Here is a 17,546-nt window from a genome sequence, read left to right as displayed (position 1 = left end):
TTTAAAAAACAATTAACAAAAAAAAAAAAAAAAAACTTTCATTTTAAAAAACAATTAACACAAAGTTACTGTACTCCTTTGTACTTTTCATGAGAAATTTGTAAACAAAGGAAAAAGAAAAAGGAAATAGCATTTCTCAATTTTTTTGACAATGTTCTCAATTGTTTGACCAATGGTTAATTTGACTGTATACAATAATTTAAGATTATCATTTAGATTTTCTTTTATAATGTGTTGAAGGAGTTAAATAATAATAATAATAATAATAATAATAATAAAAGCCATGGAGACTTCAAGAATTTTATTTATCAAATTCATGGCCATGGCCATGGAGGTGGAGAACTCCGAGTCTCAGGCATACGGTGTGAAGAAATACAATACAATTACAGAACTTGTAGATAGGAATATCAAGTGGTGATAAGAAATCACTATATCAGAAGAAACATTTTTCTAGCTTGTTGAACATTAACTCTTGTACGCTCTCTATACATCAAACCAAAACAAATATATCGACTCTGCAAACCGTCATATCGTTACACACGCTCGTCAAATGTAAAGAACACTTGTTTCAAACTTGTGGAGAGAAGCACATATACATGGTGTCTGATCCATCATTGAAGTAAATTAATGTTCACCTCATCATTTGTGAGCTCAGCCTGGCCGCTCGCAGCAGCCTCCATCATGCCATTGCGTATTTGGCCACTGATATCTCTAACATGCCCCGGACCGTGGGGTATGAACACAGTTGTATTCTTTGAGGAATTTCCAAGGTCCTTGATGGTGTCAAAATATTGAGTGATTAAGATCAGATCCATGACCTCTTTGGCTGAGGTACCTTCCACCTTATGAGAAAAGTTCAAGATATTTTCTCTCAGACCATCTGTGATCGCCTGTCTCTGTCTTGCCACACCGACACCGCCTAAGTATTTTGCTTCAGCTTCAGCTTCTGCCTTTTTTACTAGGAGCACCTTCTCCGCTTCGCCTTTGTATACACTAGCAAGTTGAAGCCTTTGAGCTGCAGAAGAAATGTACTGTACAAGCTGAGGATCTTATAATAAAGAGGCAGACAAAATATGAAGGAATTTGATATTTTGAAGAATGAAAAGCAAATTATATGATAGTACATGCATGTCCATTCAGAAGGAGAGCATGGACTGTTTGCTCCACCTGGAATTAATGGACATGGCCTGTCGGACTGTTTAATGATGGAATCAAGAAAATACAGTTACACCAAACTACATAATAGAGGAGAGGAAGAGGGACAGAGGGCCCTTCTTTGATATGACATGCAAAATGACTAAGATCCTTACCAGCATTAATCTCATTCATTGCCTTGCGCACAGAAGCATCCGGTATTATATCGACCATTAGAATGTGCTCTATACTGTATCCATAATCTCCCATCACCTGATTCAAAAGGTGAATATGTGTTGAAGCCTTTATGTCGGTCATTTTAGAAGGTCACAACCAAATTCTATATCTAATATGCACCAAATAATTATAGGCTCTTAATGATGAAAATAAATTAGAAGCATTTAAAAGTTTTCTAGACTCCAATCAAAGAATGTTACTGAAACAGATATACCGCACAGTACATAAGAATACTGCATATTTTTTAAATGCTGACACACTGAGATCCAAACTGTGTACTCATCTTTTGTTTCCCAGTATAAAATTGGATACCATTCTCTCTCCAGACCAACCTTTCCCTCCTCTTTCCCTCCTCTCAAAGGAAAGAAATGAATACAAAAATTACCGCCATCAATAATTTTGTAAAATGTTCTTATCTTCATATATATACACACATATATATACATGTGTGTGGAAAGAAATAATGTTTAATACGTTAAGAAGGTAATGATGGTCTAAAATTATGGCTACACAACCCTGTGGAGGCGTTTGATCCACGGACTGTTTGGTATGGTGTTTACTCATCCTCCCATTATGGTCTGCACGGACTGCAAATTCATGCTACATAGACCTAGGCTTTTGAAGCATATACTCCAAGTTACACATATAGTATTACAAATCGCAAATCTGCCAAGTAAATATAGGCTACGTAATCTTAAATTTCTATAATTCATTTCTCTGCACAATCTAAGCAGCCCTTATAAATAATCACATGATTTGGAGTAAAGAATGAAAATAACTCAGACACCGGTAAAATGGAATAGCATGACATCCAAAGCTAAAAGACACCCACAATGTTTTTCATGTTTGGAGGGGGAAATTCAAGTGAGGAGCAATATGATAAAAGGGCAAGTCACCTTCTCAAGTTCCTCTGATACAGCTTTAGCAACTTCACCCTTTTGTTCAAATAGTTCATCCAAATTCATTTTTGGGACAACGGCACGAACCACTTCAATCAATAACCAAAATGCATTAGTCAGTAACACCCAAACCATAAAAACACATAGAAAATTGAATTATAGACCAGTGACTGTGAGATCAGAGCATATACCATCAAACACGTAAGCCTGAATTTGTTCTTGAGGATTTTGCAACTCATAGAATGCATCATCGGCATTTTCTTTGATGACTCGGTACTGAATTGAACACAGCAGTTGCACAAAGACATTGTCCTGCAGGAAAAGTTGAGAATTCACGACCATGAACTCAATTATTCAATTTGGTCACCACATTCACATTCAGTAACACATCAACTCCTCCTCGAATAATATCATCCAAACGTCGGTTTTCATTTATATATTGAATTTTAGCTGTATGGTCTATCTTCTCTCTTTCTGTTTTGTTCTATTAGGTAAACCTCCATATAGTACCGTCAAGATACAACATGATACTCCACAGATTCGATTCCACCCTAGGTCATCTATATGATCTTGATTCTTGCGAGCCGTTTCAAAGTAAATTAGAGCAGACAACTAAAAAATCACACATAAAAAATACAAAAGAAAGCAGAACAAAGACCGCAGAACAAAGATCATTAGAGAATCAAACAAAACCCCAGAAATCCGTGGCTATAAAACTTGAAATTACGACCACCAGGAGAACAATTTTGAGAGATAAAGGGGGAAATACCTTGGTCTTGGTCTCAATGCGAACATCGAGGGAAGAAATCCTGGTGGAGAGGATACCAGCGAGGCACTCGCCGGCGAAAGGGTTGAAGAAATGGAGCCCAGGCTGAGCCAATTTTTCAAACCTTCCCCATCTTTCCACCACCCCTACACTTGCTTGCTCCACGCACCCAAGCAATAGACAATTCGTATTCCCCATCGGAAACTCTCTCCGCCGTCGCTGCAAAACTTCGCCGCTGACTCCGGTGGACTTGGAAACCCGGTAACTCAGCTGCACGATAGATTGCGATCGTTGAAACTTCAAACGAGATTTGCGTTCAAGGAAGACCGGAGAATAACAACCGTATTTTCTTTCTTTTCTACGATATTTCTATTTTTGCTAATCGCCGACGTGGTATGCTTGCGTGTCAGTCCGACGTGGCGTCCCAGGTAGAAATGCTCTCTTATCTAAGATGGTACGAATTATGATATTGTTTCAAAAAATAATAATTTTTTATTCTCTTTGATTTTAATTTCCATTTGGTTTTTAATTTTCAAAATTTTACACTTTCATTATTTTATCTCATGAATTTTGAAATTAATTTCTATTTAGCTCTAAATTTCAAAATTATATTTTTTTTTTACTTTTGAGTTTTGAGTTTCATTTCAATTTAATCTATAGAACTTTAAGATTTACACTTTTAATCTTGGTTTCCTATTAAACATTCACTTTCAATAGGGATGGATTAATTTAAAATAAATAGATGAACAATGAACTCATTTTCACTAATTTTTCATTACTGCTGAATTTAATTTAAACCAAAAAGCATATCATAATTATTTTAAATTAGTTAAATCAAAGTCAGTTTTATTAAAAATTCAAAGATAAAAATGTAAAATATTAAAATTTTGGAATCAAATAAAACGAAATTCAAAACTCGAAGGCAATAATGTCATATTTTAAAACTTATGAACCAAGTAGAAATTAAACCAATCTAATAATAAAAATATAGCATTCTCAAACCTATATATGGATCAAATAAAAATTAAACTAAAAATCAATGAACAAAAGATATTAAAAACATGATACATATGATATATTTTTTTTTGTTTCTTTTTAAATATAGAAAAATAAGTCAACGTATTTATAAATATAACAAAATAAATTATAATTTAGTGGATAGAAATTAACGTCTAAAAAACGTTTTTGTAATTTCTTCAAATTTCTAAAAATTTATTGAAATTTGTGAAAACATAAAGAATTAAAAACTATTAATCTATAGGAGACTAAACTGAAAGAAGAAAAACACCTTCAAAAATCAAAAGAACAAGACATATATTTAGCCCAAACAAAAATATGGTTTACATGACAAAACGATGAACTTTGACTTTCACCAAACATGGGGGGCACGTTGGTTCAATAGACAAATTTGATCTTGAAAGCATTAGTTTAGATATAATTTTCATATATGATAGAGACATAACGAATTTTATTATTGCTTATTTTCTAGAAAAAAAATATTAATTGAACTTTAATTTGTTATTCAATGATTTATAATTTTATATATTTAGTGGACTATATGATTTTTATGGATATATGTTATTTGGACTTTTTATAATTTGTTTAGATTTGGATACTTTAGGGGCATTTATCATTTATGTTTGAAATTCTTAGTTTAGGAATAATGGATATGAAGATTTAACTTGAACTTAGATATGTTTGGAGTTTAAGAAGATCCTAAATATAGGAAGCATGAAAATCAAGTGCAGATTTAGAAATCTTAAGTTTGTTTTATAGGTGTACATTTTAGATTAGTTTAAATTTATCATTTTCCTTCTTTATTTTTAATAATTGTTTGAATATAATTAAGTTTAAAATAAAATATTTTTCATATTTTTTAAATATAACTAATCTCAAAATTAATAGAGTGTTTCTTGTATTTTTATTATTTTCAATGGACTAATTTAAATACCTAAAAAATAACTAATGTAAACAAAATAATTGGTTATATTTTTTTAAGGGGCTAACTTAAACAGGTAAAAAAAAAAAAAAAAAACAGAGAGAATAATTTACAAAATATATATTAAGTAGATTTTTAAAAATTTACCGCGTGAAAAATGAATTATATTTTTAATTTGTATATAACTAAGATTAAATTGAATTTCATACATATATTGATTTTGTGTTGAATTAATTTAATTTGTAAATTAAATAATGTTTTAATATGACCCATCTATAATCAAATATTGTTTATTTTGCAAATTTTATAGTTTGTAATTCAAATTTAATTCAATTACACTATTTTTTATTTTTTTATTTTAAAATGACTGAAATTATAATTTTATTTAATTTATTTTTCAATAATTTATATTTATATTTTAATAAAATTTAAAATAAAATATAATAGAGTTTTAGTACTTTAACCCATTTAATTGCTTAGAAAAAGCTGAAACTCATATTTTAAGAGAAAAAAAGAAACTAATTTGTAAATTATTTTCTTTTTAATATAATATGCTAACTTAAAATAAATACAAACTAGGTTTGATCTTGCAATCGTTTGTTGAAAAATTATACATTTTTTATGAATTACATTTTTAATTACTAAAATTTGAGGGGGGGAAATTCTAAACTTTTAGATTCTATTTTTATATTATTATTATTGTTTTTTTTTAATTATTTTTCTATGAGTCGTTAAAAATCAACATTTTGGTCATTACAGTTAGTTAAATTGACGACAAAAAAGAAAAAAAAAGGAAAAAAAAAAAGAAAAGAAGAAAAAAGAAGAAAATATTGTGAAATTAAACTAACCAAAAACAATTCGTCATGTAGAGGTACCTTGTACAGAATACTTTGGATTTTTTTTTTTTTTTTTTTTAAACACACTTGACCTCTAATGTCTACTTTACGAGTGTTTAAAAAATAATATTTTATCTCTAGTACTTGACATTCAATAAAGGGAAAAAATCTTTTAAAAAATCACATTTTAATATAGATAATATTATCACAAAATATTAAAAAAAAATTATTTTAAATTAAAATTTAAAGTTAAAATAATAATTCAATAATCCAATCCAAAATAATTAGGAAAAATAAAAAAATATTATGGTTTAAGTTTAAAGTTTAGAATTAGGAAGCTAATTAAATCATTCAATACAATTTTTTTATAAAAAAAATAATAGAGAATTATTATGAAATTTTATAATTAAGTACTCTTTTTAAACTTAACACAACTTGTGCAACGCACATAATATCGAATTAATTTTAGAAACAAAGACAAGAACCAAAACCAAGCAAATTACACAAGTATATCATAAGACATAGTCAACAAAATCCATTCAGGTTAAGGAGTAGAGAGAATTGAAGACTTTCCATCCTCTGACGCTTTATGCGCGGCTCAGTACGCTAAAACATTTCGATAACGGCGAACATGAGAAAATGAGATAACACCCAAGTTTCCACCTCTATCTTTAGCCTCTTCACTACAAAAGGAGACTTCAGACAAGTCAACAACATCATCATTCAGTAGATTGATGACCTCCTCCAAGCAATCAGACTCCACCATAATATTCGATATATCGATGGAAGACAGAATCTCAAGCCCAAAGCAGATCGCTATTGCTTCAAGGATATTCACCTTCTGGCATCTAAGGACAAACTTTAAGCCTGCCATGCACACACGATACAGATGGTCAAGAAACACCCACCCTAACCCACATGCATCAATTTTAGAGTTCCATGACGCATCCATATTCAACTTCCAATAAAATGGTTTAGAGGGATGCCAACCGACCAGGGTTGGGGCTTGGATAGGATGATACAACCCCTTCCCTTTCCTATCAAGATGTTCACCAGCACAACAAGAGACTGAAATATGACGAACAATCATATCACAAATGGCCTCAGCATCAAGATGTTTTCTCAGAAACATCACACTATTTCGACCTTTCCAAAGTTGCCACACCATGACCACTATCTTGTCAATATCCATAAAAGCCACATGCTTAAAAATCTAGTGCCAATAGTCTTGATAACTCCATTGAGCGTTGTCAGTTAAAAAGCCATCAATATCAGAAGCAATAAACCTAGCCCAAAACTCTCTAGAGACTGAACAATTCCATATAAAATGGTTCGCAGTTTCTACATGCTCCTTGCAAAATACACACAACAAATTAGTATGAACCCCCTTTTTCACTAGGTTATTTTTTAAGGGAATCAGATTCCCGCGGAAGCGTGTGATCTTCGTGTAATTTAAAAATTGATTTTATAAAATTCAAAATTAGTGAACTAAATCATACAAACATAGAATAAACATTAAATAAACCTAAGCATACTTCTAATGAAGAAGAAAGGGAAGAAGAGAACTCACCCTTGACGATTCCCCTTCTTCAAGTTTTCCTCTCATTTGGTCACGAACAAACACGAACCTCTCAACGAACAAAGACACTACTAGAAGAGTTTCTCTATTATGCTCTAGGATTCCAAGGAGCTAGATGTGTGGGCTCTTATACCTTGGAAGAGGGAATATTCTTGAGAGAGTAGAATATAGAGAGTAGTGAGAATATGAGAGTGGAGGTTAGATTAAATTTCAAAAATAAAACTCTTTTACCCTAAATGGGTTATAGTGGTATATTTATAGAGAGAGGTAATCCTTTCATTAAGCTTTCCATTCTCCATCATTTGTTAATTGTTTAATTAAGTATTAATTAATCAATTAACTTATAAATTAAATAACTATATATTAAATCATATTTAATACAAAGTTAATTAATTAACATATAAATATCACATTTTTATATGAATACTTCTCTCTTATACTATAATTCTATATAAATCCAATTTATATGAATTTAATATTCAAATCTCATTCAAGTATATCTCTCTTATATAGTTTGGGTTATAGATTATAATTATAATTAACCATATTTTATAATGTATCAAAGTACACTATACATTAATCATATTTATATCAAATTCCTTTAAGTAATTTGAACAATTCAAATCATTCCCCATTATTATTCTTAGCGAGTTAACAAGGGGACCTTATGGACCTACAGATTAGAAGCTCCAATTGTTGGGATTGATGTCCTAATTCTCCCAGAGTCTCGTAGTTTGTAATATATACACATTGTTATGAATAAATAAGAGTTATTTTATCTAGCATTTACTTATATCCAATAAACAAAGTTTTATGGTTATCGTATGTAAACTTAAGTATGTATATGAGATATATAAGTGGATCATGTCTTAAGTGATAACCTAAATAGGTTTGTAGTATAAGGATTAAGGAGAGATTCCTGATCATGGTGACACTACGAATATGACCCACTTTGTAGAGGTTTGCAAGTGTTGTGAACTATTATAGATGTTAGATCCCGACCATTCATGTGGAGACATACGAGCAGGGGTGTCCTATACAAAAAGTTTGTATAAGACTGGACCATGAGATGATTTATCTCTATATACAACGTTGTTGATACTGGAGACTTACATCTCACCTAAACGACCATAGGTAACATGACCTTAATCCTGAGTGTTTTGGGAACTCCTGCCTTTAAGAACGGTCCTTTTATTAGTATGGGTGAGAGTGCCAGATTTCCAATTCAACATGCCTACCTTTTTAAGGACTTGTTTGATTTGGAAGCTGGGAACTCAGTTACACAAGATGAAATTCACTCCTTTCCCAAAGCAGGAGTAAGTAGATAGATTGCTCCCTTAAGGGTTGATTCTAGGGCTTGAACATAGTGGCCACAGATTCTCTTTGGAAGAGAGGACTCAGTTATAGTAGGACTATGACTTATGTTCATTAGAGGGATCAGTGGTACTTAAGGAGTTAGATGTAACTACAGGGGCATAACAGTTATTGGCCCAACTGTACTTATGAGCGATTTGTGAAGGGTTATCACACTATTGATTGGTTGATATGAACACATGATATATCTGTAGTAAGGAGAGTTCAGCTGTCGATCTTTAGTGGAGTGCCTGAAAGTTAACAGGTGGTGGATCCCGTGACTAAAGAGTTTAGTCAGTTATTCACGTACCATTGGAGCTTCGAGCTACAGGTCCATAAGGTCCCCTTGGTAGCTCAATGGATTCAAGTTGAGGATCAGTTCTTGGTGTTGATTTGAAACGTTCAAATTGACAAAAGGTAATTCGATTATATATGATATGATCGGTGTGGTGTATGAGATACATCAAGTGGAGGATTAATGTAAATGAGATTTACATTAAGTACCATGAATTAGAAAAAGAGTTCTGGTTTATATGTTTCATGAGATGAAATATTAAAACTATAGGTTATAAATATAGTATGGTAAGTTGGTTATCATGTATATTTATAATAATATTAATTATTAGATATTATCTTTTTTTCTCTGATAACCAATTGAGTGGGAGGTTATTGGTGGTTTCATGGTAACCGTGAGATAAAAGGAAAAATGTTTTCCTAAATTTAGTAGTTGAATTTAGAGTTTCTATTATCGGAAAGTTCTCATGATGGTTGTCAAGTAAATGAGATTTACTAAACGATAGCTAGGAGAGACTAGACGATCGTGGAGTGTTTCTATGCAATAGTCACTCAGCTAGCCGATTAGCTAAACCAGCTAAACGATCGCATAACTTTTGCTAAATGATCGTATAGCTTTGTTAAACGATTGGGCATCGTCTATATGATAGACATTTGCCATCTTCCACTTGTTCAATCGTTTACACAATTGTTCTTCCTTCAGTCTTGTCCTCTAACCAAGTCTACACAGAGCCCACACTTCTGGATTCTCACACTGAGAATACCAAGGTAGCGATTGTGGTGGTGTCATATTCAACTCTACATTGTTGAGGTTTATTGGAGGTCGTTCGTTGAGATCGATGTGTTCGTGATCTTGGTGTTCGTTGTGTTCGTGGCTGCTGTGATTGTGTTGTGTTGCAGTCGAAGTGTTCGAGCATTCGTGTGTTACAGTCTTGGAATATGTTCGATCGTTCATGATCAAGGGTGTTGAAGATGAGTCTTCAAAGGTATGTGTAATTCTACCCTTGATCGTATAATAAATCATGGAAAGCGATCGACGAGGATGTTGGACTGAAACTTTGAGAGAACACTCCGAGAGAACAATGGGAGAATTTTTAAGGAGTTCGATAGAATGTGAATACTGAGAGTGACCTTCCATTGGTAGAATATTTTTTGGAAATAAATGCTATTGGTAGAATATTAGTTGGGAATAATAGTTGGGAATAAATGCTTCGGTGGAATGTTGGTGTTGCATTGAATACATATTGAATGCTTGATAAATGGTTAAAGGAAGAAGATGGAAGGCTTTGGTTTAAAGGCTCTTTAAAATTTGGGGGTAATTTTGGAAGTTCGCAGGAGCAAAAGGTTAGTGGTAGAAAAGTTTTTAGGAAGAGGTCATTAGTAGAAAAGTTTTTGATTTTTTGGTCATTTGTGAAAATTTTCCCAAATGCCACTATTTATAGGCAATTTGAGATTACATGGACACTAATAGGGTGTAATCTTAAGACACATGGATAAGACATGAGGTAATGGATAAGTGACACATGACCAATAGACACTAATAATGGGCATCTTTACATATAATTTAACATATTTATAATACTCCCCCTTAGATGCCCATTATATATAAAATATGTCTCGTTAAAACCTTACTAGAAAAAAATCCACTAGAAAAAAAAAAAAGAATCCTAATGAAGGAAAAAGAATATATATTTTATATAATCTAATACTCTTAAAAAGTATATTTACTACCCTTCATGGAAACATCACTTAAGATCTCTGAGTCGCCGTATTCCAATGTTGTGCACTAGTTTTTCAAAGGTTGCGGTAGGTCATGCCTTTGTAAATAAGTGTGTCAGGTTAACTTTCGAACAAATTTATTGTACAGTGGTATCGCCATTTTCTTCAAGATTATGAGTGTAGGAAAATTTCAGTGAAATATATTTTGTTCTATCTCTTTTAATATATCAATTTTTTTATTTTGGATATGCATGCTATGTTGTTTTCATATAATATCGTTGGAAGGTTTTTTTTAGAAGATAAATCACATGTTCCATGAATATGTTGAGTCATTGTTCTTAGCCTAAAGTTGATCTTAAATTGATATAATTGTTCAAATTAATACAACACCCAAAATTAAGATGTATAAATTGATATTTGTCCTAAATACAACATATTTAATAAAGGATAATACTTGGGTGCATCTCGAGCATCATTTATTATTATGCATCCCTTTTCACCACTTACATTTTAAAAAATGTTAAAATATTTCAAAAAATAAAAAGTAAAAATTTTCATGTGACAAGTTATGATTAGACAATTTGGTGGGTTACATAAAAATAGGTGATGCCCAAAATGCACCTAAATATTTTTCTTTAATAAAAGAGTTTTAAAAATTAAAATATTATTAAAAACCATCCCACTTGCCTCTGTTTTGTCATATTTAATATTCATTGTTGCATAATATTAAAATGTTACTATAAAACTTTGATTTTCCTCGCTATTATTTCCATACCCTGCGCTATTTTGCTTCTGTGCACGTGGGCGTTGAATTAGATTTCTTCTCTTATTTATTTATTTATTTACTTCAAAATGGAAAGAACAAAAAAAAAAAATTAAAAAAAAAAATCTTCTCTTATATATGATTGAGTCACCGGAGAGATATGATTCGTTTGATTTTTTTTTTTCTTTGATTAAAATGATCTGTTTGATTTTAAGTTTTAACAATGTTTCAGTATTATTATTATTTTTTCTTATAATTCATTCAAACAAATTAAATGAAAATAATTGAATGTAACAATGATACATAAAATAATTGATTTAATCAATATGCAACATTCTAGCGTGTCCATGGGATTTTTTTTTTTTTTTTTTTGGTCTATACAATTAATAAATAGAACCTTGTTGGTTAAATTATTATAATTTTTTACACATTGCTTTACAAATTTGTAATGTTTGCTTTATATATCTAAACGCAAATAGATCTTATAAATGAAATTTTTTTACCTTTTTTTTTTAAAGTTAAAATTTTCGACCTAATTATTTAGGGTTTTTTGTACTGATGACCTCATTTGGGAGGCCCAAATGAAAAATTGCCATCGGTAGAAAAAGTAACAGAAAGTGGTCTTCTATTGACGTTATTCATGTATGATTTTACTGTTTCGCCCCTGAGATGCACGTTGCGCACCTAGGCCTACCAAGGAACTCGATCCTCGATTACCCGTCACACGATCCTCGATGCATGGTCACTCAATACGTGTGCAATCGACACATGTATAATCCATCATAGCCATGTCATTCTCGATACTCGGTTAATGTATACTCGATCATTTTGAACTTTTTGAATTCTTAACCCGTTTGAAGTCCATTATTTCACCACTTCAACCCATTTCTCAGACTATTCTCTTTCGTCTTTTGATTTTATATTCATCGACGACTGTACCTCTATACTTGAAACTCTCTCGATTCTCTCTACATTAGGTAACATTATTCTTTTTGTTTATATTTTGGCATCATTCGTGTCTTTGTTTGTTATATTTTGGCATCATGTTCCTCGACATGCACTTGCATGTTCCTCGATACTCGACTGATACGGTTTTCATTTCGGTTTCATATCTTGCATGTTTGGTTGGAGCTCGAATTTTTTTCGTTTCGATTTTCATATTTTTGGTATTTCAGACCGTCTAAAGTTTAGGGTTTGAGTAGGATAGGTCATGAAGGTGGAATATCGAATCGAGCCATTGTATATCGTGAATCGTGAATCGTGTATCGTGTAAGGGACACTATGTAGCATGTATCGAGTAAGGGACACTATGTAGCATGTATCGAGTAAGGGACACTATTAGCATGTATCGTGTATATGCTATCGAGCAATCGTGTATCGTACATCATGCATCGAATATTGAACATAATGCTTAATTTCTAGTGTTCTTTGTTATTCAGCTTGAATGGGCATCAGCCTGGATGGGCATACGTCGATTACATCTATAGCCCACTCAACTACAAGCAGCACTGGATTATGTTGGTGATAGACATGAACCTTGGGCACATTCTTTTGTATGACTCACTCCCCAAGTATATCACACAGAAGGATCTGGTATCATTCCTAAGGCCCCTATGCTTCGCTCTCCCTTCACTAGCACATTTCTATAACTTACATGCTGCAAAGCCCAACCTTGCACATAGTCCTTAGAGGTTGAGTCGTATCAATACAGGCTTTCTACAAGGGTCAGATACACTAGACTGAGGTATTTTGTCTTAAGTTCTTCGAATACTTGATGAACAGGTCCAATCTGGAGAGTTTACGACAAGATAAAATGCATGAGTTTAGGTTGTAGTATGGTGCCGAGTTGTGGGCTGGTTGGTTTTTTTTTTTTTTATTAGATCTTTCTATGTAAATTTTGACAATTTTTGTAAATGTATGAACCTGTTAATTCTATATGAGCAACTCGATACTCGATACACATCCTCGATACTCCATATTCTTAACTCGATGCTTACTAATTCATAGCTTTATCTCCCCTCATCCTCGCTTCACTGGGAGCTACTCGCATGTCTCAGTGCACACTCACAAACTCACTCTCACTCGTTCTCTTTGGTACATTCGTATGTCTTGTACAACGTCGGAAAAGTAAAAAACATTAGCAAAAAATGAGGAAAAAACTAGCACATTTACTTACTTGAGGTGTGAGACAGTATAGTGAAATGATCTTAATACCTTTATAACTTGATCTTTGTCAAGAAAAACAGGTTTTGTGAAGTGAGTTTTTAGGTGAGCTCGATTTTCTCTTTTGTGTTTCAGTTCTCTTTGTTCTTAGTTAATAAAAAAAATTACTTCACATTTCAAGAAATTGATTCAAAAGAATAGTGAGATTTATTAGAAAATTTTTCAATTTGTGTATGTTCGTACATAAGCATTAACTACAAAGCAGGTCCTCTGATGGATGCGGGCAATTCAAAATAATCGAGTATACATTAATTGAGTATCGAGTATGACGTGGCTATGATCGAGTATACACGTGTCGATTGCACACGTATCAAGTGACCATGCATTCAGGTATCGAGTGACCGTGCATCAAGGATCGTGAGACAAGCCAACTAGGATCATGTGACGAGTAATCGAGGATTGAGTGACAGGTAATCAAAGATCGAGTTCCTTGGTAGGCCCAGGCACGCGGGGTGCATCTCAGGGGTGAAGTGGTAGAATCACACGAGGATGACGTCACAGAAGGCCACTTTCCATTACTTTTTCTACAGGTGGCCATTTTTCATTTGGGCCTCTCAAATGAGGTCATCCGTACAAAAGACCCAACTATTTAGCCAAAAAGTAATAGAAAACAGGTTTTATTGTAGGGGTTTATTTGACCTAGTGTAGCAGTTTTAATTCGATAATGACAAAGCCCGTCGCAACATTTAACAATAGACTTTTAAATGGTAGGAATTTTGCGAGTTATTGAGCTATAATAAAATTTATTATTATTATTTTGGGGATTCCTTTTTATTAAGAGCTAATTGACATCCTATTGCAAAAAATAACAAAAGTAAGGAAAAAATCTCTTTTTGGTCCCTATATTTTGGGCCTAGTTTGTATTAGACTTTAGGTTTCATAATATTACACATTTAGTTCTAAAATTTTAAGTTTGGTTTCAGTTTAGTTCCTAAGTTTCAAAACGTTATAATTTTACCATTGACATTTGAGCTTTGTTTCAATTTGGTCCCTAGATTTCAAGATTTACACTTTTAATCTTGATTTTTCACCAAATACTCGTTTTCGATTTTTAGTGTTAATGTATGCTAAGAAATTTGAAATAAATATATTAATTAAAATTAACTAAGCTTCATTATTTTTATCACTTTTAAAATTAAATTTAAAATTTTACTTCGTAATTATTTAAAGTTAATTAAGAAATGTCGATGTCAATGATTGAAAGTGAGTATTCAATGAAAATTTGATGTTAAAAATGAAAAATCTTGAAACCTAGAGACCAAATTGAAACAAAACTCAAATCTCAAAGGTAAAATTGCAACATTTTGAAACTTAAGGACTAAATTGAAACTAAACTCAAAATTTAAGGACTAAATGTGTAAGATTTTGAAACCTAAAAATCAAATGGAAACTAGATCCAGAATCTAGGGACTACAAAGGTATTTTTTCCTAATAATAATAATAATTTTATGAGTTATTGGAACATGTTCTAAACCTAATTATAACAATAGTTTGATCACTAATAGTTGCAATCTTTTAAATGGTTGGAATTAAAGTAGAATTGAATTTATCATGATCTATGAAAGTTAATGAGTAATTTAGGGTTAGTATATTTACAAATATAATTTTTGAAAACAGTGTATTTTAATTAAAAAAAAAAAGGTATTTAACTTTTTGACATTGTTTTATTTATTATCATTTATCGCGAACATAGGTTTATACATTTATAATTAATAATGAGGAGTGATTAGTATAGATAGTCAAACTGTGACGTTCTAAAATTATGTATATTATTTTTATTGAAAAGAAAAAAATTACAGATTTCTATTATTTAAAATATCTTTATTTGTAAAATGCATTCTGTGAAGTGGCTCTAGCGGTTTTTAGAGTACACTTGTGCCCCCTTCCTTAAGGCTATGGTTCAATTCTCGGGAAGGATATTTATTTTCTTTTTCTTATATATAAATTTAATTTCGTTAGTAAGTGCTAAATAATTTGATTTTTTAAAAAAAATTAAGTATATAACATCCTTTCATGCTTTGTCATCTATTCTTTATCATTATTTTCAAATACAAAGTCAAGTTTAAAAAAAAAAAAAAAATTAAAAGTTTATTTTTATTTTTGAAATTTGGCTAAGAACTCAACTCTTTTACTTAAAAAAAATGTAATTGAGAAATTGAGAGAAAATAGATTAATTTTTTTTTAAAAAAATGATTATCAAACGGAACCTTAATATTTACCTCATATATTTGTAATTTTTTATTTGTAATTTTTTTATTTTTAGTACAATTGAAACAATTAAGTTTTAATTTCATTTTTTTCCATATAATATATATATATATACCAATATTTCTAGATCTTCCTAAAATTATTATACAATAATTGGTTGAATGATTTTTTGCTTATGTATCTAGATGAATAATTATATAAAGGTTTATAATAATTTTATAATTAATATTACCTAATAAATATTTCATAAGTACTAAAAATGTTTAAAAAGTAAACGTTTTATAAGACGCAAAAGAGTTTTGTGACTATCTAAACTTTAAATTTTAAAATTTGTAGGTAATTGATACATTAATTTTAAAAATATAGCTAATCTTAATTCTTACCTATTAAGCACAAAATTTAATTTAATGTTTATCTTCAAATATGTAAGAGATGTATTAGATGCAAAAATGACAATTTTAAACTATTAAACACAAAAATCCAAAATTCAGGGACCTATTAGAAAATTTTTCAAGCTTAAGAACTATATATAAACACAAAACTTAGGTTTATGGGCTAAACTTCTTAACTAATATACATTTGTGTCCCTTCGCTTGAAATTCTGGATCTGCCACTGGGTACAACCTACTATGCTCATGATTATTGTACTAGTTGGGAGATAAGTGTGATGCACACGGCTTAAAAATTTTTTGACATCAATTTATTTATTAAATTTTAATTTGTGATTTAATTATTTTTTAACATAAAATTTTGATTCAACTTTTATTGAGTTTAATTAGTAAAAATTTGACATGAAATGAAGTCATTTAAAAATAATGACAAAAATTATATATTTCTTATTTCAAGTTAATTTACAATGGATATGAGGTATTTTTAATATTGTTGAAAATCTTTTAGACAATTTTCAAAGGAAAATATTTTTTTAATGAATACTTATTATTAAATTTAAAATTTAAATAATTGGTATGAATTTTAAAAGTATAAAAAGAAAAAATATATATATAAATACATGGATGAATAAAATCAAAATATGATGCAAATAAAATTTATGAAATAAAATTGATATAAAAGTGACATAATTATATATCTTAATTACTATTTAATGGAGTAATTATTTTATTGTTTTCAAACATAGTGATTTTGGGAGGGAAAAAACAAATAAAAGTCAAATTTTTATATAATTTTTTTAAATGAACCTTCTTGTTTAAAGGAAAAAAATTGTTGTTATTAATTTATTTATTTATAGAAAAATTTCCTTTTATCCTCTAATCTCTAATTCACATAATCATAAAAAATGGAATAATTAAAATAGGAGAAAACATACTTTGTATTAGGAAATAATCGTAAGATTATTTTATTTATTAATTAAAAAAGGGAAAAAGGAGTCTAATAACAGACCTTATGTTAGTTGATGCCATAAATTTATTATGTCAACAATAAATAGAATAAAATTTCTATTCTAGAATTAGATTCGAAGAATGAAGATTAAATTAATATTAATAATCTCTGCCTAAATATTTTTTAACTCCTCTCTTCATATATCAATTTTTTCCTAATTATCTTGTCTATATCTCTGTCTTCCATATATATATTTTT

The 17,546-nt window shown here is 30.6% G+C and overlaps 2 protein-coding genes across 2 annotated transcripts; both read right to left on the bottom strand.

Moving 5' to 3' along the window:
• Positions 1-269: 269 nt before the first annotated feature.
• Positions 270-3,437, bottom strand: LOC120070287 (SPFH/Band 7/PHB domain-containing membrane-associated protein family). Its single transcript, XM_039022207.2, has 5 exons — positions 3,040-3,437; positions 2,462-2,582; positions 2,268-2,359; positions 1,311-1,407; positions 270-1,015 (listed from the first exon to the last, which is right to left on the bottom strand). Exons 1-5 carry the CDS (start codon positions 3,232-3,234, stop codon positions 612-614), a joined length of 909 nt encoding a protein of 302 aa, XP_038878135.1. The 5' UTR covers positions 3,235-3,437; the 3' UTR covers positions 270-611.
• Positions 3,438-6,409: 2,972 nt separating this feature from the next.
• On the bottom strand, positions 6,410-7,003 carry LOC120076417 (uncharacterized). The gene has a single exon (XM_039030242.1). It carries the CDS (start codon positions 7,001-7,003, stop codon positions 6,410-6,412), a length of 594 nt encoding a protein of 197 aa, XP_038886170.1.
• Between the last annotated feature and the right edge of the window lie 10,543 nt (positions 7,004-17,546).

Source organism: Benincasa hispida, chromosome 1 (assembly GCF_027475165.1).
Source record: "Benincasa hispida cultivar pf3 chromosome 1, pf3_genome.v1.1, whole genome shotgun sequence".
Lineage (NCBI taxonomy): Eukaryota > Viridiplantae > Streptophyta > Magnoliopsida > Cucurbitales > Cucurbitaceae > Benincasa > Benincasa hispida.
Note: the sequence above shows the minus strand (reverse complement) of the source record. Positions and strands in the feature narration are given on the sequence as shown.